Genomic DNA, 21185 nt, shown 5'->3' with positions numbered 1-21185 from the left:
TGGGACTCGATCCCGGGACTCCAGGATCATGACCTGAGCCGAAGGCAGTCGCTTAACCAACTGAGCCACCCAGGCGCCCTCAACATCTTTTTTTTTTTTAAGATTTTATTTATTTATTTGACAGAGAGCGAGAGCACGAGCAGGGCGAAGGCAGAGGGAGCAGCAGACTCCCCGCTGAGCAGGGAGCCCGATGTGGGACTCGATCCCAGGACTCTGGGACCATGACCTGAGCCGAAGGCAGATGCTTAACGACTGAGCCACCCAGGTGCCCTATATCAACATCTTTGAAAACATAGTCCAGAACAAAGGCAGTCACTGCCTCTCCTAAAAAAAAATACGTAGAAAGCTGAAAGACCCATGAAGAATTATCTCCCAACAGTTAATATATATTAAATTCTTGAATAAATCTTAAAAACAGAATTATAATAATTTACACTGGGGTTAGTTATGCACTCTTTAGGTGGTATCCCCATTTGTCTTATAATCTCAAGATTGGCTCAGTGTTGAATAAAGAATCATCTTCAGTTCTTCTAATCTTAAAATTTTACTAAAAGTGATGCCTAAAGTGATCAAAATTAACATACTCCAAATGGTACAAATTTACAGTATGGGCTTCCTGATCTGATGCACTAAGAAGGACACAACATTACCAGTGTTTTATTCCTGGCAGAATGTTTGGCCCCAGTCTGATCATAAGAAGACAGTCAGATGAATGTAAATTGAAAGACATTCTGCAAAACAACTGGCTAAGGCTTTTCAGAAATTGAAAAAAATGTAAATGTAAGGAAAATGAGTGATGTCAAGTAAAAAGTTGAGGTACTATTTTAGTTTAAACGATTCTGAAGATACAAGAAAATTAAATGTAATATCTTTGGCAGGATTCTGGATCTAAAAACAAAAAGTTAAAAAGGACATCATTAGGAAAACCAGAAAAATTTACATATAGACTATGTTACTAGAAAAAAATATGTGTCACCTTAAATTTTTTTGAGTGTGATCATTGAAAATGATTATGTAGGAGAATGTTCTTGTTTTTAGGAAATACAGGCTGAAGTATTTAGGATTGAAGTGTCATGATATGTGCATCTTACTCTAGTGCTTTACTTCCCACCCACACATACACATACGTTGTTAATTTGAGTACTTTGACCAATAGATGCCAAGATGGGGTACATGTATAGGAGATTTATTGGGAGAAATGCCTGTGAAGAATAGAGAAGAAAAGAGAGCAGTGGCAGAGAACAGTTAGACCACAAAGCAGGTCTGACGTCTGTCTATAAAGGAGAGGGTAAAAGAAGGAGGATTGGATAGGAAGGGTCTCAGACTACAGCATAGTTCCAAAAGGGGTTTGGCGAAGCTGATGGGTAGTCCTCAAGCCAAAGTCACCTGTTGGAGAAGTCCCACAGGTCTTAGAGGAATAACCTACATTAGTATTTCTGCTGTACTCAGCTATTAGCTGGGCCTTGAGAGACCATGGTGGTAGACAAGATGAGCAGCAGTTGGGGCTATGAGTTAATTAAATTCTTTGAAGTAGATCCCAATGGCATGTTCCCATAGCCACACATATAATGTGTGCATATGCACGTTTGAAGAAGAAAAGGCAAGTGTGGCAAAGTGTTCATATTTGGCGAATCTAGGTGAAGGGTACATAGATACTTACTGTACTATTCTTTCACCTTTTTTATAGATTTGAGATTTTTCTCAATGAGAAGTTGTTATATATATAACATATATTTTGTCATGTTAGATTAAATATTGTATGAATGGTAAGTTTCCAGAGTGCATTAACACTATTATGTAGGAAAATATTGTTTTAGGAAGTATGTGCTGAAATTTTCACAGTACATGTGTATGATCAAGGACTTGTATCCAGAATATCTAAAGAACTACAAATCAGTGATAAAAACTAACAACCCAGTAAAAAAATAGACAAAGGACTTGAGTGGATACTTCACCAAGAAAGATATATGAATGGCCCAATGAGCACATGAAAAGATGATTAGTCTCCTTGGTTATCAGGGAAATGCAAATTAAAATTACAAAGACTATTTCATACCTACAAGAATGGCTTAAATTAAGAAGAATGATGGCAAATATTGTTTGAGGATGTGGAACAACTGGAACTCTTTATCCAATGGAATGAGAACATTTGTCCCCTAAGACTTATTCAAAATGTTTATAGCAGCTAAATTCATAATAGCCATAAACTAGAAAAAACGTAAGTGCTCATCCACAGGTGGATAGAAAAACCAGCTGGCACATTTATACAAAGGAGTTTAGCCAGAAAAAAAAAAAAAGAGAAAGGAAAGAAAGAAAGAAAAAGAAAAAATGAACGAACCAGTATACCCAACAACATGAATGAATGTCAGAGACTTAATGTTGAGTTAAAGAAGCCACGCTATTTATATGAGATTCAGAAATAGGCAGAATGAATCTGTGGTGACAAATATGAGAACAGGTTGTTTATGGGGGATGGGGAATATATGCAAGTGTACTTATCAGAACTCACTGTACACTTGAGTGCTTTTAATTCTATGTAAATTTTACTCAATAAAATTATAAAGTGGCTTCTGTTTTAGATAATGTCATTACATTAACCTTTTTATGCTCTGCTTCAGGGCTTTGGGACTCCACTAGGCACAGGTACTATAGCAGACTGGAACTTTTGAAATATTTATAAAAAGTAGAATTAAAAGAAGTCAAATAGAAAAGCATATGAGAATTGTTACTTAGAAATACAGTTACTGGCCTTTTTTCCCTCTTCAGTTTGCATCAACATTCAAACGTTCATAATGAAAATTTTTATCACAATAGCATTTTTGTAGTACACTCCTTTATGTTCTTTTTTTTTTTTTTTTAAAGATTTTATTTATTTGACAGAGAGCACAAGCAGGGGGAAAGGCAGGCAGAGGGAGAAGCAGGCTCCCTGCCGAGCAGGGAGCCCCATGCGGGGCTCTATCCCAGGACCCTGGGATCATGACCCGAAGGCAGACTCTTAACCATCTGAGCCACCCAGGCACCCCCCTTTTTGTTCTTTTAACATCACAACAACTATATGAATTAAGGCAAAAGTCCATATTTCACAGGTCAGCAAACTTACGAGTTCAGTATTTTGTGACCTGTACTAGGTAAGGTGAAGCTAGACAAAAATTATGTCTTCTAATTCTTGATTAAGTCCTCTTTCTGTGATTCTCAGTACCTTCCAGGTGTTTGTTCTCTTTGTGTAGCAACCTAAATCACCCAAAGTAGTATTCTCAGTTTGAAGCACACTGTTTATCACCCTTCATTACATTTTTAGCTCTGTTAACCTACTAGCAGAAGAGTGACTCTGGAAGTGTAAATGCAGCAGCACTAATTCTGTGCTAGAACAGGGCCCGATTCCATGTTATAATAGCTTCTTAGATCTGTTTGTTCTTTACATAATGACATAGTTGTTTTTGTCCAATATTAGGTGTTTTTTTTTTTCCTTTTTCTTTGCCTTAGGCACAAACTCTCACAGTGTGGAGGCAAGCTGATAAACACAAGATACCTCGAATCTGTTTTTTAAACAAAATGGACAAAGCTGGAGCAAGGTATTTTAAGTGTTTTTTCCCCCCACATATTAAAGTAGAAATAAAATTTGAGTTTTTAATGGACTATAGCTTAAATTTACAAACAGCTGTTCTCTGTAGAGTATAGATATTCCATGGAATCTCAATTCAATCCCATTAAAAAGTTTCAAAGCAGGTAGTTCATAGGTTGAATAACAATGTGGGATTAATAGAGAGCTGATAGGTGATGAATCATCAGATTCTACTGCAGAGAGGCTGTATCCTGTTTTCTAGAAACCTGACAGAATGATGTCTTGCTGATCCACTGGTTCTAGAGCAGGATGAAATAATCCCTGTGTTGCTGAAGGCTGTGGTCATCCCCATCATTGCTTAAAGGTAGAGGGTAGATGATGATTTCCTGTCCCCTGATTTTTTTTTTTTTTAATATTTTATTTATTTATTTGACAGAGAGATAGCGAGAGCAGGAGCATAAGCAGGGGAATGGGAGAGGGAGAAGCAGGCTTCTTGCCAAGCAGGGAGCCCGAAATGGGACTCAATCCCAGGACCCTGGGATCATGACCTGAGCTGAAGGCAGACGCTTAATGACTGAGTCACCCAGGCGCCTTCCCCCGATTTTCTTTAGCTACTGGCTAACATGCTCTCACTAAAAGGGAACTGGGAGAGAATGTAGATGTTTTAAGACCTGTATAGAGGGCAAAAAAGTTAATACTAAGATGTGATGGTAATGCTCAAAGACTCACAGAATGGTAATCCAAAATGGATACATAGTTCTGAGAACATAATTCAGAATTCAGAGAATCAAGAATAAATAGGATTTTGGGGTAATGTGATAAGGAGAGAGAGCCTGGTCTGTGGTGTGAGAGTGGCCAAAACAAAACGTAAACTATCTCTCTCCTAAAACCACACAGTATGCTTTCTGTTTATGTAATTTTCTACTGTAATTCTAAAGCTGATAACATGATACTAAGAATAAGAATGCCTAAGATAAAGGTATAGAAAAATTAGGCTGCCTTTTGGAAAAAGGTGGGAGTTGTGGTGTGATAGCAAATGTCGTTGTTAGAAGAAAGAATCCTTGACTCATTATCACAAATCTTGCATTTGAATCTCATAACTGCAATTTATTATCTGTGATTGTGATCAGTTGATTTAATCTTAATTTCACACTATAGATAAGTGAAAGATAACAATAATAATACCCTAGATACCTGTGTGGCAGGATTATGGTAGATACTCAGGCATTGTTACCTGAAATTGACATTGAAAGTTTATTCAACATACTGTCCTATGGAAAACTGTTAAATGGTGAACATTAGAGACAGTAAAAAGGGTTGTAATTTTAGGGAACATTCTTAAACCTGTTTTAAGAATCTTAACATTTTTAACTCTAGTTATTTTGCTTTCTGCAGTTTTAAGTATGCAGTTGAAAGCATCAGAGAGAAGTTGAAGGCAAAGCCTTTGCTTTTACAGGTTGGTTGATATTTGGTTGATTAATACCAACAACTCCAGGGGCACCTGGGTGGCTCTGTCAGTCAGATGTCTGACTCTCGATTTCCAGTCAGGTCATGATCCCAGGGTCGTGGGATTGTGGGGGAGCCTGCGTAAGATCCTCTCCCTCTCCCTCTGCTCCTTCCTCTGTGCTGGCACATGCCTGTGTTCACTTGCTCGCTCTCTCGTTTAAAAAAAAAAAAAGGCAACAACTCCCAGTTTCCTCATCAGCTTATTTCTTTTTTTAAAGATTTTATTTATTTGACAGAGTTAGCGAGAGCAGGAACACAAGCAGGGGCAGAGGGAGAGGGAGAAGCAGGCTTCCCGCAGAGCAGGGAGCCCGATGCGGGGCTCGATCCCAGGATCCTGGGATCATGACCTGAGCCGAAGGCAGACACTTAACGACTGAGCCACCCAGGCACCCCCTCATCAGTTTATTTTATTGTGACATATATTTTTAAAACTATCTCAAAGACAGTGAGAGAGGAAATGTAAGCAGGGGGAGTGGGAGAGGGAGAAGCAGGCCTCCCGCCGAGCAGGGAGCCCGATGTGGGGCTCAATCCCAGGACCCTGGGATCATGACCTGAGCCGAAGGCAGACACTTAACGACTGAGCCACCCAGGTGCCCCTCAAATCTTTTTTGAAAGAGTTGTCATGTAAATAAAAGTAGATATAGACTATGGTAATAATGATAATAGACATTTGGGGGAAAGTAGGGAAAGATAAGCTTTATCACTGATTCAATTGTAATTGAGTGGTCATTTAACAAAGTTAATAATCTCACTCTGACTTGGAGTTACCACTTGGTGAAGGCAAAGCTTTCAAAGGAGTTGTGGATGTTGTAAGTAAAGAAAAACTTCTTTGGAATCGTAAATCAGAGGATGGAAAAAACTTTGAGAGGAAACCCCTTTTGGAAATGAGTGATGCTGAGTTGCTGAAGGAGACAACTGAAGCAAGGAACGCCTTAATTGAACAGGTAAAATAAATACTTGGAGTTTACATTTGTGTAAATATTTAGAAACTTTAAAATATTTTATACATTATGAAATTTTTATAAAATTGCATATGGAAATTGTAATGAATAATAGAATGCACACCAATGTTTGTACCACCCAGTTAAGAAATAGAATATTAGCAAATCTCTTTAATCTCTGTGTGCCATTTACTGTTTATATTTCTCTTTTCCACTAATCATTTACACCTCCCACCACCGCTATCCTGACTTTAGTGTTTTTCTTTCATTTGCTTTGCTTTATAGTTTGCAACAAATGTATGGATTCATGAAGGACTTAGTTTTCCATGTTTTTGAACTTTACATAAATGGAATGATAATTGTTTTTATTTTATAACATTTTTTGCAGATTCATTCCTGTTGTTATGTGTGGTTTGCTTCATTTTCAATCTTGTATAATGTGCCAGTATTATTATACCACAATTTATTGTCTGTCCTTCTGTGGATGCACTTTGAGGTTATGTCTTCTTTTTTGCTGTTGGAACAGTGTTGGTGTGAACATCTTTGTATGTATCTCCTTGTGTATATGTGTAAGAATTTGTTTAGGGTTACACCTGGGAATGGAATTGCTGGGTCAAAGGGTATGTCCATCTTTTACTTTATCAGATGTCACATTAAACTTAGAAAATTTTAAAACCATTAATTTTATAGTAGAGAACTCTGGTCCTCTTCCAACCTCAAAGTTGGTTTTTTTTTTTTTAAGGTTTTATTTATTTATTTGAGAGAGATTGAGGCAGAGAGAGCCTTAGCGGGGGGAGGGTCAGAGGGGAGAGGGAGAAGCAGACTCCCCGCTGAGCAGGGAGCCCGATGCGGGGGCTTGATCCCAGGACCCTGAGATCATGACCTGAGCCAAAGGCAGACGCTTAACCGACTGAGCCACCCAGGCGCCCCCACCCTCAAAGTTTTAATGGAAAATAGTAAGATTGTTAATATTTATATTTATATTGTACTGTTCGTATATAGACTAATAAGTAAAACATGCCTTAAATAGACTCTCTGAATCTTATGATAGAGAAAAACATTTGAGATTTGAGTCCGAACCATTTGACTTTTTTACTTCTAAATTAAACTGTTAACAGTAGATCCTCTCATCATTAATTTTTTTCATTCATCTTTGTATGAATTTATTTTTGAAGTAATTATTTTCCATTATACGACATAGTAATCATCTTTATCATTAACAGAATGTTGATTGTTATTTTTATTATTGGGTAACAGTTACTGAGGACCTACGATGATCTAGTTTAAGTGCTTTTTATATATTATTTAATCCTCACAATGACTTATATTATCCTTGTTTTACTGGTGGGGCAACAGAAACTTAGAATCCTTAAATAAGTTGTTATACAGCTAATAAGTAGCAGAGCTGGAATCTGAACCCAGGTCTGTCTTCATTTGGAGGTAGAGCTCTTACCCACTTTGCTATACCACTTCTCTAATTTGGGAGGCCATAAACAGAATAAAAGTGGAATTGACATTTATTAATCAATAATTGGGTACATAATTGGTTCCCCTTTGAGGTTTTTTTGTTGTCTTATGTGTGTCTTAGGACATGATGGTATATAATGAAAATAAAATTTGAGACTGTGCAAAATAATAAAGTGCTAATTATAAGGAATATCCCCCAAGGAATATATATTCCTTGTAATTAGCACTTTATTTTTGTACAGATAGTCTCAAATTTTCTTTATTTTTGTTAGAGAGTAAGACCACATCACACCCATTAGGAAAGATACTATCAAAAAAAATCCCACAACCCCCCCCCCCAACCAGAAAACAAGTGTTGGCAAAGATGTGGAGAAACTCTAACCTTTGTGTACTATTGGTAGGAATGAAAATGATCCAGCCACTATGGGAAACAGTGTGGTGGTTCCTCAGAAGACTGAAAATAGAATTACCATATTATCTAGCTGTTCTGCTTCTGGATGTATGTCCAAAAGAACTGAAAGCAGGGTCTTGAAGAGATAATTGCATGTCCTTGTTCATAGCAACATTATTCATAATGGCCAAAGGTGGAAGCAACCCAAGTGTTCATCTACAAGATGAGTAGATAAAATATGGTATATACATATAATGGAATATTATTCAGCCTTTTTTTTTTTTTTAATTTTTTTTTTTTTTTTTAAGATTTTGTTTTTATTTATTTGACAGGGAGAGATAAACAGCGAGAGAGAGAACACAAGCAGGGGGAGGGGGAGAGGGAGAAGCAGGCTTCCCGCTGAGCAGGGAGCCTGATGTGGGGCTCGATCCCAGGACCCTGGGATCATGACCTGAGCCGAAGGCAGACGCTTAACGACTGAGCCACCCAGGCGCCACCGGAATATTATTCAGCCTTAAAAAGGAAGGACGGTTCTGACACATGCTACAGTGTGGATGAACCTCGAGGACATTATGCTAATTGAAATAAGCCAATCACAAAAACAAATACTGTACTGATTCCACTTATATGAGGTATTTAGAGTAGTCACATTTGTAGAGACAGAAAGTAGAATCATAGTTGCCAAGGGCTAGAAGAGTGGAGAGTGAGGAAGAGTTTGTTGCATGGTATAGATTTTTGGTTTTGTGAGATTGAGAAAGTTCCAGAGATTAGTTTTACAACAATGTCAATATACTTAACACTACCCAGCTATTTAGTTAGAAATGGTTAAGATGGTAAATTTTATGTTTATGTTATATTTTACCACAATTAAATTTTTTTTTTTTTTAAGATTTTATTTATTTATTTGACAGAGAGAGACACAGTGAGAGAGGGAATACAAGCAGGGGGAGTGGAAGAGGGAGAAGCAGGCTTCTCGCGGAGCAGGGAGCCCGATGCGGGGCTCCATCCCAGCACCCTGGGATCATGACCTGAGCTGAAGGCAGACGCTTAACGACTGAGCCACCCAGGCGCCCCCACAATTAAATTTTTTTAGAGAATAAGATTAGTGTGGACTAGAATCAACTTCCTGTGTTCTGAAGATGAATAGTGATAATTACACTTACTGTATACTTAATGTATGTCCTAGAAGCATGATTTGAATTGGTTATTTAATCCTTCCCCTGTGAGGTAGGTACTAGTATTATCTCCATGAGTAACCAAGGTAAAAAGAGGTGATGTAACTTGACCTAAGTTTTTGAACAAGTTAGTAGTGGAGCTATTTCCAGGCAGTTTGACTTCAGAAGCTGTGTTTAACCATCATATATACTTCTTTTCAGGAGAATGGTTAGGTATGTTTCTACAATAGTTAGCGGTTAGGAGTGTGTTTTTTCTCCCCAAGTTGGAATGTTTTGCTCTCTTGTACTATCATTAAACTTTTGAATCCTTTTTTTTTTAGATTATTTATTTATTTGAGGGAGAGAGCGATCACAACTTGGGGTGGGGGCACAGGGAGAAGCAGACTCCCCGCTGAGCAGGGAGCCCGACTCAGGACTTAATCCCAGGACCCTGGGATCATGACCTGAGCTGAAGGAGATGCTTAACTGACTGAGCCACCCAGGCGCGCCCACTTTTGAAACTTTTATTAAACTTACTGTCAGCTGAATTCTGTTTCATACTGGCAGATGATTAAGAAAAGAACATGAATTAGATAATTGCATTTTTATTGCTGAAGTGATGCCCTTGACCCCCAATTTAAATCTGTTCCCTCAGTGCAGGATTACAGTAAGATGAGTTACTTTAGTTGGAGTGTCTTAGGAGATCTGGTGAACATTCATAATGTTAAAGGAATACCAAGTGAAATTTTTATGAACTAAGACTTACATATTTATCTAAAAATAGCAATCCCTTATATATATTATCACTGGCTCTAAATTGTGTATCTTATTTCTTTTGAGCACTCTGAGTAGGTAGCACTTTATCTGACTATTGCTTCCCATGAATCTAGGGAACTCATCATATCCTATCTTCAGTTTTTTTTAATATTTTATTTATTTATTTGACAGAGAGAGACACAGTGAAAGAGGGAACACGAGCAGGGGGAGTGGGAGAGGGAGGAGCAGGGAGCCCGATGCGGGGTTCGATCCCAGGATCCTGGCATCATGACCTGAGCCGAAGGCAGATGCTTAACGGACTGAGCCACCCAGGCGCCCTCTATCTTCAGTTTTCAATCCCCTCTCCTTTCCTTTGAAAGAAACACTGTTTATCTCTTGAGAAGATGTAGAGAGTTCCTTGGCCTGCATAAGATAGATCATGTAGCTGTCTTGAAATATTTGGATAATGTACATTTATGGTATTTGGACTTAACAGTTGTGACAATAAAAACAAGTTACAGAACTAAAACCTTTTCTTTATAGGTTGCGGATTTGGATGATGAATTTGCTGACTTGGTTTTAGGAGAATTTAGTGAAAATTTTGATTTGCTACCAGCTGAAAAGGTAAATTTTATTATTCATTTACTTTGATGAAGTTCTAGTATTTGGCTGTGGTTTAATTTCTCTGTCTCAGGTGTTTTTGTTTTTTTTTGACTTTGCATAGCATTAGAAAAGGCTGACTTAATTAGGAGAACAGTAAAGTAAAGTCACTATCAGTACAAGTACTTAAATAATGGTAGTGATTTCCTATTGTCATATGTGCTGTATAAATCAGAAATTGAATCTCTTTTACTGCTGTTGAGTCAGCAAAAGTCAATTCTTTGTAGCATTTTCATTGCGATCATTTTTCTAAGTACTTGAAGGAAATTATGGATAGAAATTTTATATTGAAAATTTATTGGTTTTGTAGACTGCTGCAATGATTATTTTTCTCATCATTTTTTTCTGAATATGATTTAATTTTTCTTGGAAACTTTTTTTCTTTTCTTTTCAAATATATTAAGCCAGAGAATAGACATGTTTTAAATAGTGATAGTAATAGAATTAGACACATTTCTTCAAAGCATTTTTGCTTTTTCTACCAGAGACCTTCCCCCATGAACTTGCCAGACTTTATCTTTAGTTTTCTTTATGAAACAAGAGTTACCAAGTAAAGTTGTTGTTTTGTTTATTTGTTTTTAAGTAAGCTCTATGCCCAACATGGGGCTCGGTTTTAGGAACCTGAGGTCAGGAGTTGAATGCTCCACCAACTGAGCCAGCCAGGCGCCTCCCCCTCCCCCAAGTGAAGTGTAAAGTGTTTTTAGGTGGGAATATGTATAATGGGGTCTAGAATGAGCCCAGCAAATTTACTTAGTTATTTTTCACGAAAGAATTAAAGAAAAACATGAATCTCTAGATTAATTTTAAGACCTTTGGAATTAGAAATGGAAAAAAGTATTTTTCTTTTGAATGAAATGCCCTAATTATTGAAAATTTTTATTGTTTAGTATTTGAATGTTAGATGTGATGTTTAATGTGCCCTAAAGTCACATGATTTCTGTTTTCAAAGAGCTTATAATCTGAGTTCAAATTGACCCACCATGTCTCTTATCAGTAGCTTACAAGCACACCCAATCTCTTCTTGGCTTTTGAGGTCTTTGAAATTTGATTTCTGCTTTGATTTCTCATTTTTCTTTGGATTTGATTTGATGTGGGTCTAATTCCTTTGAAAAAATTGTAATTCGTATTTATGTTTTTAATATCTGGTCAGTTCCTCTATTAGACTATTAAGGTTAAATCAGAAGTAAATTAATTCATTTATTCAAGAAATGTTTTTTCTTTTTTTTTTTTTTCAAAGATTTTATTTATTCATTTGAGAGAGAGAGAGAATGAGAGACAGCACATGAGAGGGGGGAGGGTCAGAGGCAGAAGCAGGCTCCCTGCCGAGCAGGGAGCCCGATGCGGGACTCGATCCAGGGACTCCAGGATCATGACCTGAGCCGAAGGCAGTCGCTTAACCGACTGAGCCACCCAGGCGCCCAAGAAATGTTTTTAAACAACTTATTTTAAGAACTTTTCTAGTTTCGGGGGATTCAGCAGTGTTTTTATGGGACTTGTTATAATGCTCATGTAGATTTATATTCTAGTGGGTGGGGAGACAGTAAACCATTAAATGTATATCCAAGATATCAAGTAGTGATTAATGTTATTAAAAAAAGAATAATAAGTCCTTAAAAATGATGGAAGTGTGCTTATTCTGTTTTACATGATTGGTTGGCGAGGGCATCTAATTCTGAGATCCTGTGTTAGAGGCCAGTATACTGCACACGGAATACTTACGTCTCTGCTTTATAGCTACAGACTGCAATACACAGAGTAACACTGGCTCAGACAGCAGTGCCTGTGCTTTGTGGAAGTGCCCTGAAAAACAAAGGGGTCCAGCCCTTGTTAGATGCTATTACCATGTACTTGCCTTCACCCGAAGAGCGCAACTATGAATTTCTGTGAGTATGCAAGTAATAGATTAAAATCTTATAGCCTTGAAAAAACAGGCAGATAGTTCTTGTTTCCAAAGAGTAGTTGAATCACCATTTTTTGAATAACATTGGTGAAGGATATAATTGTAAATAATACAGAGCTAGATGAAATTTTATTTGAAAGGAACATTTGTCATTATCTTTTGTAACCTGCTATGTTTACAGATGGAGGTAGAACGTGTGGCTTTTTTGCTGTATAAAAGTACAAGTGTTTACCATGTTGTCTTAGTTTAAAAAAAAAAGTATAGTGGGATGTTTGATAACTTTTCTGTAAATATGTTTATACTAGATTTCAAGATTTTTTTTTAAAAAAGATTTTATTTATTTATTTGAGAGAGAGAGACACAGCGAGAGAGGAACACAAGCAGGGGGAGTGGGAAAGGGAGAAGCAGGCTTCCTGCTGAGCAGGGAGCCCGATGTGGGACTCGATCACAGGACCCTGGGATCATGACCTGAGCCGAAGGCAGACGCTTAATGACTGAGCCACCCAGGTGCCCCTCAAGATTTTTAATAAGCTCAAAATACTTTGTGGCTGTAAAGAAAGGTCATTGTTTTACTTTTCTTGTCACTAACAGCTTTGTACTTAGTAAAAAATCCTCTAAAATCTGAGTGAGCGTTGTACAAAATGGCAGGCAGGAATGGACTTTAATCCTTTAAATAGGGTATTAATCACTTTTCATATCTCCCAGTTGGAGATGTATTAATGGTGAAGTAATTATGAGCATGGACTGTGTACTGCCTGGATTTAAATCCCAGCTCTTCCAAGTTATTTAACCTCTCACCTGTAAAATGCAGGGAATAGGACCTATCTCACTGGATTGTTACAAGAATCAAATGAGTTAATATTGATAAAGCATATGGAACAGTGCCTAGTGTATGGCAGACTCTTGTAAGTTTTCACTAAAATTAAAAGGGGGGTGCCTGGGTGGCTCTCTCATTGGGCATCTGCCTTCGGCTTGGGTCATGGTCCCGGGTTCCTGGGATTGAGCCCCGCATCGGGTTCCCTGCTTGGCGGGGATCCTGCTTCTCCCTCTCCCACTGCCCCTGCTTGTGTTCCCTCTCTCGCTGTCTCTCTCTCTGTCAAATGTTTTTTTTTTTTAAAAAAAAGTTGGAGAGAATAGGGATAAGAGGGGAGAAGTTCTGTAATAGAAGTGTCTCACCTACTTTGATTCATGGGCTCCTTTGAAACCAGTGAGAACCTGGAGCTTTTCCTCAGGAAAAATATGTACCTATGCACAAAATTTGGCAATTTCAGAGGGATTCAGGCTTTCTGAAACTTAACAGTGCACGTTAATTTAAGGACATCAGTCTGTAAGAATGTTGGCTGTGTAAACAAGTTCAAGTTTATAGTGTAGATTTCTATGGTTATGCAACTGGAAAGAAAGTGGGAGTGAAAGTAGTGATTGGAAAGCATATACCTGTATATATATATACCCTGTACAGGCTTTTGTGAGAAGTAGTATGATGTCCCTAGGTATATTTTCTGCGGAATGAACTCTATGCAGTGGAATTACTTGCAAATAGAGGTAATATTTGGGAGAGAATCTATTATTTTTAAAAGTTTTGAGGAATTAATTAAAAGATCTCCATTAAATAATTCAGTCAGGTGGAGGAAGGGAGGTAATTAGTACTGACATTATTTAATCAGTCTGAGTAGCTAAACTAGAAGATATGAGGGAGGACATTAAGGTTAAGTTTGTACAATGATTTTGATCTGATCTGCATAGATACATGGGAAGTGTATTTTAAAGGTTTTTCTGGAATGTCTCAATTTGTAGGCAGTGGTATAAGGGTGACTTATGTGCCCTGGCATTTAAAGTTCTTCATGACAAGCAGCGGGGACCACTGGTGTTTATGCGCATTTACTCAGGCATGATAAAACCCCAGTCGGCCATCTATAATATTAATGGAAACTGCACGTAAGTAGAAGTTTAGGTTATTTCTAAAACTGCACTCATTTCTTTAAAAATTCTTTTACTAATACGGATCATGGTTTTTACAGGGAGAGAATAAGTCGTCTCCTTTTGCCATTTGCTGACCAACATATAGAAATCCCTTCACTGACTGCTGGTAACATTGCTTTGACTGTTGGTCTTAAACATGTAAGCGACCAGATGGTTTCTCTAGGAAATAATAGCTTAAATATTTAATTAAAAGCAGTTATTTTGCAGTAGCAAAAATCCACAAACAATCCAAATAGCCATCAGTAGTGGGGTAATGAATATTGGAACGTATTCATCAACATGGTTGAATCTCATAGTAGAAAGAAAGAAAATTACAGAAGACTGTCAGCAGTGTGGATTATATTTGTGTAACGTTCAAATTCAAGTAAAACAATATTCATGGGTACATACCTGTGTTTTAAGTTTAATATTTTGTTACTGAGGTTTTTTCCTGTCTTGATCACTGCTGACAGTTTAACCTTATAACCAATCCAGATAGTAACTGAAGATATTTTGCCAGTGAAGGCTCCATGAGGGCAAGGATTTTAAGTTTCTTTTGTTCTTTTTAGTCCCTAGATCAGTGCCCATCACGCATAACTTTTGTCAGTTGAATGCATGAAAATAGTTGATGCAGTATGTGTTTTTGCTAGGTTAAAACTATAAGGACATTTCATTTATATATGGATTAAATTGAATACATTTTCTCATTAAACTTTGGTATATTTGGCATTTAGGATAACCATTGTTACTTTGAACATTTTTTAACTTCTTTATGGTTAATTGCAGGATTTAGGATCCCTTTAGTATAAAATTTCCACAGTTCAGGGCATCTGGGTGGCTCAGTCGGTTAAGCGTCTGCCTTCAGCACATCCCTCGTCTTGGGATTGAGCCCCACATCGGGCTCCCTATTCAGCGAGGAGTCTGCTTCTCCTTCTCCCTCTCCCTCCTGCTCATGCTCTCTCTCACTCTCAAATAAATATTTTAAAATAATAATAATAAAATTTCCACAGTCCAAATATTGGATTATAGCATTGAAAATATCTTCTGTCCACCCAAAGGCAGGAGCTCCATGTACATATTTGAAGGAGTTACACAAATACATGTGAAATACTGCTTCAGTAGGAATACCTTTACAGAGAAGGAAGCTGGTACAGAACTTTGTAATATTAAAGTTTAAAAGGGAAATTATAGTTTTAAAAATAATTGGAGTCTGTAAGGAAGCTATCAATTTTGCATGGTCTAGAGAATTCTGGTTAATTGCTTATTTAGTTAATAGCAGATTTTTTGTATAACAGTAATAAATTTTTACTGGTGGTAAAACTCTATAATGGACTTCTAGTAGAACTAACCTATTTTGACATGATTGAAAATTTAGGAACGTACATTTGTTTCACCAGATGAATTTTGGTTGTGTAGTGTGTGTGTGTGTTAGGATTTTTTTTTTTTTTTTAAAGATTTTATTTATTTATTTGAGACAGAGAGAATGAGAGACAGAGAACATGAGAGGGAGGAGGGTCAGAGGGAGAAACAGACTCCCTGCCGAGCAGGGAGCCCGATGCGGGCCTCGATCCTGGGACTCCAGGATCATGACCTGAGCCGAAGGCAGTCGCTTAACCAACTGAGCCACCCAGGCGCCCGTGTTGTTAGGATTTTATAGCAGTGTTTTGGATAGAATTGTTACAGAAGTTAAATTAGCTTTCCCTCTGCAAAGTTATAATGAGCTTTATGAATTTGTCTCTGTTGGAAGTGTCACATGAAAATTTTTCTATTTGGTGAATCCTGGTGGTGAGCTGAGTGCTCGCCAGGAGGCTGTTTTCTTCTAAAGCATTTTGTTTAATTACAGACTGCCACTGGGGACACCATTGTGTCATCCAAGTCCAGTGCATTAGCTGCAGCTCGTCAAGCCGAAAGGGAAGGAGAAAAGAAGCCTAGACAAAACAGTGAAGCAGAGAGACTTTTATTGGCTGGGGTGGAAATTCCAGAACCTGTTTTCTTCTGTACCATAGAGCCCCCTTCAGTGGCTAGGCAGCCAGGTACAAATAGTTTTAGTGTATTAATTAATTAGTGCTCTGATAATTTAGATAGAAAGTTATGTTATACTCTCAAAAGATTTCTTTCATGATGTGAGTTCAATTTTATCAGAATTTATGGATAAGTATTACTTGTGATTAGTCTCATTTTTTTATTTAAGATGTTTTGATTTTTACAAACTCCTTTTATTTATTCTTTTCTTAGATCTTGGCCATTTTTTGCATATCATATTCTTCCTTACTCTTGTTCTTGTGGTGCTTTCTGTGGCATTCTAAGTAACTGGCATCAGGACTGCCCTTCCAGTTACAGTAATACATTAGATAGTTACTGATTCATAACTGATCATTTTGTCATCGCCATTGATAAAATGCTCCTTTTCCTTGTTTTCTGGCTCAACCTTTAGAACTCAGTGAAGATATTTATATACTATAGTTAATGTTGTTTGACCTTTTTGTGTTGTGTACTTCGTTCTTTAGCCTGTTTACTCAGAAATCTTCAGTGGCTTCTCATTACTTACAGCACAAATCCAAATTCCTTAATATGCTACATAAATATCATGATTTCAGCTGTTATTATTTCCAATTAGTTTTTGTTACATATTACAGAAACCCCCTCAGATAACAGTTGCTTTAATGACGAAAAGTGTATTTCTCTCCCTTGTAAAATATGCCTTGAGTTGGTAGCCCAGGGGATAGAGGTTGGGTCTGCAATGTCATCAGGCACCCAGCCTCCAAATTTTTCTGCCCTGACTCTCTGAGTGCATAGTTCCTATCCTTAGTTATAGCATGATGGCTGCTAGGGCCTTTGGCATCACAGTAGAGTTCCTGACAGAGGAATGGAGTAAGGAGGAGGAAGATGTGTTCCTTTCCCTTTTAAGATTTCTTCTGTGTCATTGGCTATCACTTAGACATATGGCCACTCAGTTGCAAGGGAGTCTGATAAATGCAGTCTTTTAAAAAGCTAGACAGCAGCAGAATAGAGTGGAAGACCACTAGCAGTCTCTGATACCAGTCTTCTTGCCTGGCCTCATTTCTTGAAACTTCCTCCTTCATTCTGAACCCTCTTCTGTCACCAAACAAAAACGAAACAGGATACTCACACCTTATACTTAGTTCCAATTTCCTGAAGATACCATGCTCTTCTTGCATTGCTGTTTCTTTTAATTTGGTCTGTCTTGTGTTATGATGGCATGCCCTGACTGTGTCCACCTGGAAAACGTTTACTCTTCTTTAGAAAATCTCATCTCAAGCATCATTTCTTTTTGAGGCTCTCACTGAATTCCTATATTAAATTGTTGAAGGACAAACCTAGTTCTATAGGTGGCATTAGAAGCCATTTTTTCCCCTTGAAAACAAGTTGGACAGATGATTGAAAAATGAAAGCAACCATTTACTGCCTCCCCATGTCGTCTCGAGTACCAAGGGGGAAAGAAAGAAGAAGATCCCTAGCCAAGTTAGGGGTTCCAGTTCTGCACCAGTCTAGCTGGAGTTCACACAAAAGAAAGGTTTGAGTACTGGTCTAAGATAGCCCCCAAATACTGAAGGAAACTAGGTCTGTGCTTGTCCAGTTGGTAAAGGAATAGCAATTAAGTTAAAATGAGTGCCGCAGCAGTGTTCTTGTCAGCTTAAAATGCCCTGAGGCCAACTAAACATAGTCTTGACTCCAGTGGAGGAGGATCCGGCTGTCCAGTTACATCACAGTTGACCCATGCTAGTTCTGTCAGGTGTAGTCAGGCACTTTAGAGCAGGGGCGGCCCAAACAAAATAATCTGAGTTTTTAAAAATATATTTGAAAGTCATTTCAAACATAGTGTAGTACATGAATTCAAATTGTGAGCCTGCAGATAAGTAGCACCAGCCAATTTTAAATCTAACGCCTCCGCTTTTAACTGCTTGAGGGAAAAAGTTTGTGGTGTCCAAAGTAAGTCTCATTAATGGGCATTAGCTTAGAGGTCCTAAGCCCCACAGGGTAGGGGACTTCCTAGAGTCTCTCTTGGATTTCTTTCATGTAGATCTACATATTCTTTTTTCTGGCCCTCCATTGTATTTACCCTGTAGTCCTTTTTTAGCACTTGACACCCTGTTTTCATCCCAATAAACTCCTGAAGGATAGATTTATAAATATTCTTTATAAATACTTTGAATGAATTTATTTACAGTAAAGTTACTATGTTTTCATTCCAAAAGCTCCAGTGTCATAAGCATTATTTCTTTCTTTGAAAATCTGAAAATAAGATATTATCTAAAATAATGCCCCTTAACCTCAATGTGTATAATACATCTCTTGGAATTCTTGTTAAGTGCAGACTCTGATTCAGTCTGGAATGTGAGATTTTGTATTTCTAATAGGCTCCAGGTGTTGCCAGTGTTGGTGGTCCTTGAACCTGACTTCGGGATGTCAGGAGTCTAGAAGAGCACTGTGCAATAGAAATACAACATCCACTTTAATCTAAAATTAGAGCCACATTAAGAAAAAGTAAACTGGCAAAATTAATTTTGATGATACATTTTACTTACCCCAGTATATCAAAAATAGTACCATTTCAACATATAATCAGTATAAAAATTGAGGCATTTTACTTTTTTTCATATTAAGTGTTTGAAACCTAGTATGTATTTTATACTTAGAGCACATGTCAGTTTAGACTAGTAATATCCTAATGAGATGGCTAGTTGACTACTACTTGGACAGTGTATGTCTAGAAGTTTATATCCCTAAGACCACCTTAAATGTGTGGCTGATAAGGTTGATTCATTAATCCATTGCTCAGCTCTTTTCTTGAGCCACACTTTGTGAAACTTCTAACATCTTTTGTAGAGAGGGAGAATATACTTAATAGTTAATTGATTATGTTAGTATCACTTAAGATGCCATATTTGACGTAAATAACATATTCTTCCTCTTTGGGTGTGATAATTCATCATAGAGTGATCATATTAGCATCTCTTTATTCACGATGTAATTTAGTTTCCTTTTGCCAATTTCTCATTATTGCTTCTGTTTCTGAAGGCATTTTGCTTTTTTGTCAGCTTCTAGATTGATCTTTGCAAAACATAATCAGATGGTTACTGTCCCACTTAACACCCTTCAGTGGCTTCCCATTGGAGATTTAAACTCTTCACCCTGGCTTACAAAACCTTACATGATGTGATTCCTGCCACACCTTCCCCTCATCGGATGCTACTCTTCTTTTTACCCACTAATAATCCAGCTACCCTGGCCATCTTGTTATTTTTCCATTAGCAAAACCATTCCTTGCACAGCCATATCCTGTGTCTGGTATTCTTTTCTTCAGGATTTTGCATACATGGCCATTCTTTTCTGTGTCTTCATCTAAATTATCTTGGAGAGGCCTTCCCAGATCATTCAGTCTCAGATAACCTATCACTATCGTAACTGTCTTCTTTTATTCTCTAAAAAGCATTTATAGCCATTTGAAATGTTCTTTTTCAAAATTTGTTTGCTTGTTCATTTTTTTTCCCCACTTGAATACATGTTACATTATCTAAAAAATGAAATGTGAAGGTTAACAGTTACTGTTTATCCCTTAGATTTGGATTATGCACTGAAATGCCTTCAGCGTGAAGATCCCAGTTTGAAAGTGAAGCTGGATCCTGATTCTGGACAGGTACGCATTTTATTACTTAACCCCAGAAATCTTTCAATTGTGTGTGTGTGTGATACTCTGGACAGGTACGCATTTTATTACTTAACCCCAGAAATCTTTCAATAGTGTGTGTGTGTGTGTGTGTGTTTAAATGCATACATCTAAAACATGATTGGTTCATGCCCCTGAAAGAAAAAACTTTCTCTTTTGGTTCTCTCATAGTAGAAATTTTTTTTTTTTTTAAGATTTTATTTATTTATTCATAAGAGACAGAGAGGCAGAGGGAGAAGCAGGTTCCCCGCTGAGCAGGGAGCCCGATGCGGGACTCGATCCCAGGACCCCGGGATCATGACCTGAGCCGAAGGCAGACGCTTAACCATCTAAGCCACCCAGGCGCCCTCATAGTAGAAATTTCTGATTATTATGTTGACTGTCAAGCTATTAGTTTCTCAATATAATTAATTATACCTCACTTACCTAAACCATTCTTTATCATTTCAGCTTTCCAGAAGACAGCCTTTGTGAAATTTTGAAATAAGGTTCAACCCTAAGACAAAGTCTTGACCCTTTAATGCTAAGTTTATAGATTCAGCATACTAAAGGGAGGATGCAAAGGTGCTCTTAATGTCACTAACTCACCTAAGGTGGGGGAGAAGTGACTGCTTACATCCTAACACAGTTGGGAGGAAGTAGAGCTAAAGTAGGTGGTAAGAAGTTTGGATATATTACATTACAGTAGAAGAACACATGTTCCATTCTGCATCGTCTTTTTAGGAAGGCAGGTAAAGTTTATCTAAGATATTAGAAAAAGTTCCTTTAAAAGGTTATAAATTAGCCTTTAAGGATAAACTGATTTAGTTAATCTTTAAAACAGGGAGTATTTTATTTCCCAAATGCCAGCTAATTGAGGTGGTAATTTAATTAATGCTGAAAGATACAACAAGCAGTTAAACTTTTTGTTTTAAAACCTTCATTTAAAAAACGCCAATACATTTTTTTTTAAATAAATAATACACAAGGGTACAAAGTACAAAATTTTTTTTTTTTTTTTTTTTTAAAGATTTTATTTCTTTAGGGGCACCTGGGTGGCTCAGTCAGTTAAGCGTCTGCCTTCGGATCAGGTCATGGTCCCAAGGTCCTGGGATCGAGCCCTGCATCAGGCTCCCGGCTTGACGGGAAGCCTGCTTCTCCCTTTCCCACTCCTCCGGCTTGTGTTCCTGCTCTCACTGTCTCTCTCTCTCTCAAATAAAT

The 21185-nt window shown here is 37.6% G+C and overlaps 1 protein-coding gene across 1 annotated transcript in view; it reads left to right on the top strand.

Moving 5' to 3' along the window:
* The first annotated feature begins 3462 nt into the window (after positions 1-3462).
* Positions 3463-21185, top strand: part of GFM2 (GTP dependent ribosome recycling factor mitochondrial 2) — a 32633-nt gene continuing 14910 nt past the window's right edge. Inside the window, exons 1-9 of the mRNA XM_081826736.1 lie at positions 3463-3572; positions 4958-5018; positions 5833-6012; positions 10321-10401; positions 12172-12320; positions 14132-14272; positions 14356-14455; positions 16140-16329; positions 19879-19955. Coding sequence (XP_081682862.1) covers positions 3553-3572; positions 4958-5018; positions 5833-6012; positions 10321-10401; positions 12172-12320; positions 14132-14272; positions 14356-14455; positions 16140-16329; positions 19879-19955 — 999 coding nt within the window. The 5' untranslated portion in view covers positions 3463-3552. The remainder of the gene's footprint in view (positions 3573-4957; positions 5019-5832; positions 6013-10320; positions 10402-12171; positions 12321-14131; positions 14273-14355; positions 14456-16139; positions 16330-19878; positions 19956-21185) is intronic.

Source organism: Leptonychotes weddellii, chromosome 7, assembly GCF_054177405.1.
Source record: "Leptonychotes weddellii isolate Sample4059 chromosome 7, ASM5417740v2, whole genome shotgun sequence".
In the NCBI taxonomy this organism is placed as follows: domain Eukaryota; kingdom Metazoa; phylum Chordata; class Mammalia; order Carnivora; family Phocidae; genus Leptonychotes; species Leptonychotes weddellii.
Note: the sequence above shows the minus strand (reverse complement) of the source record. Positions and strands in the feature narration are given on the sequence as shown.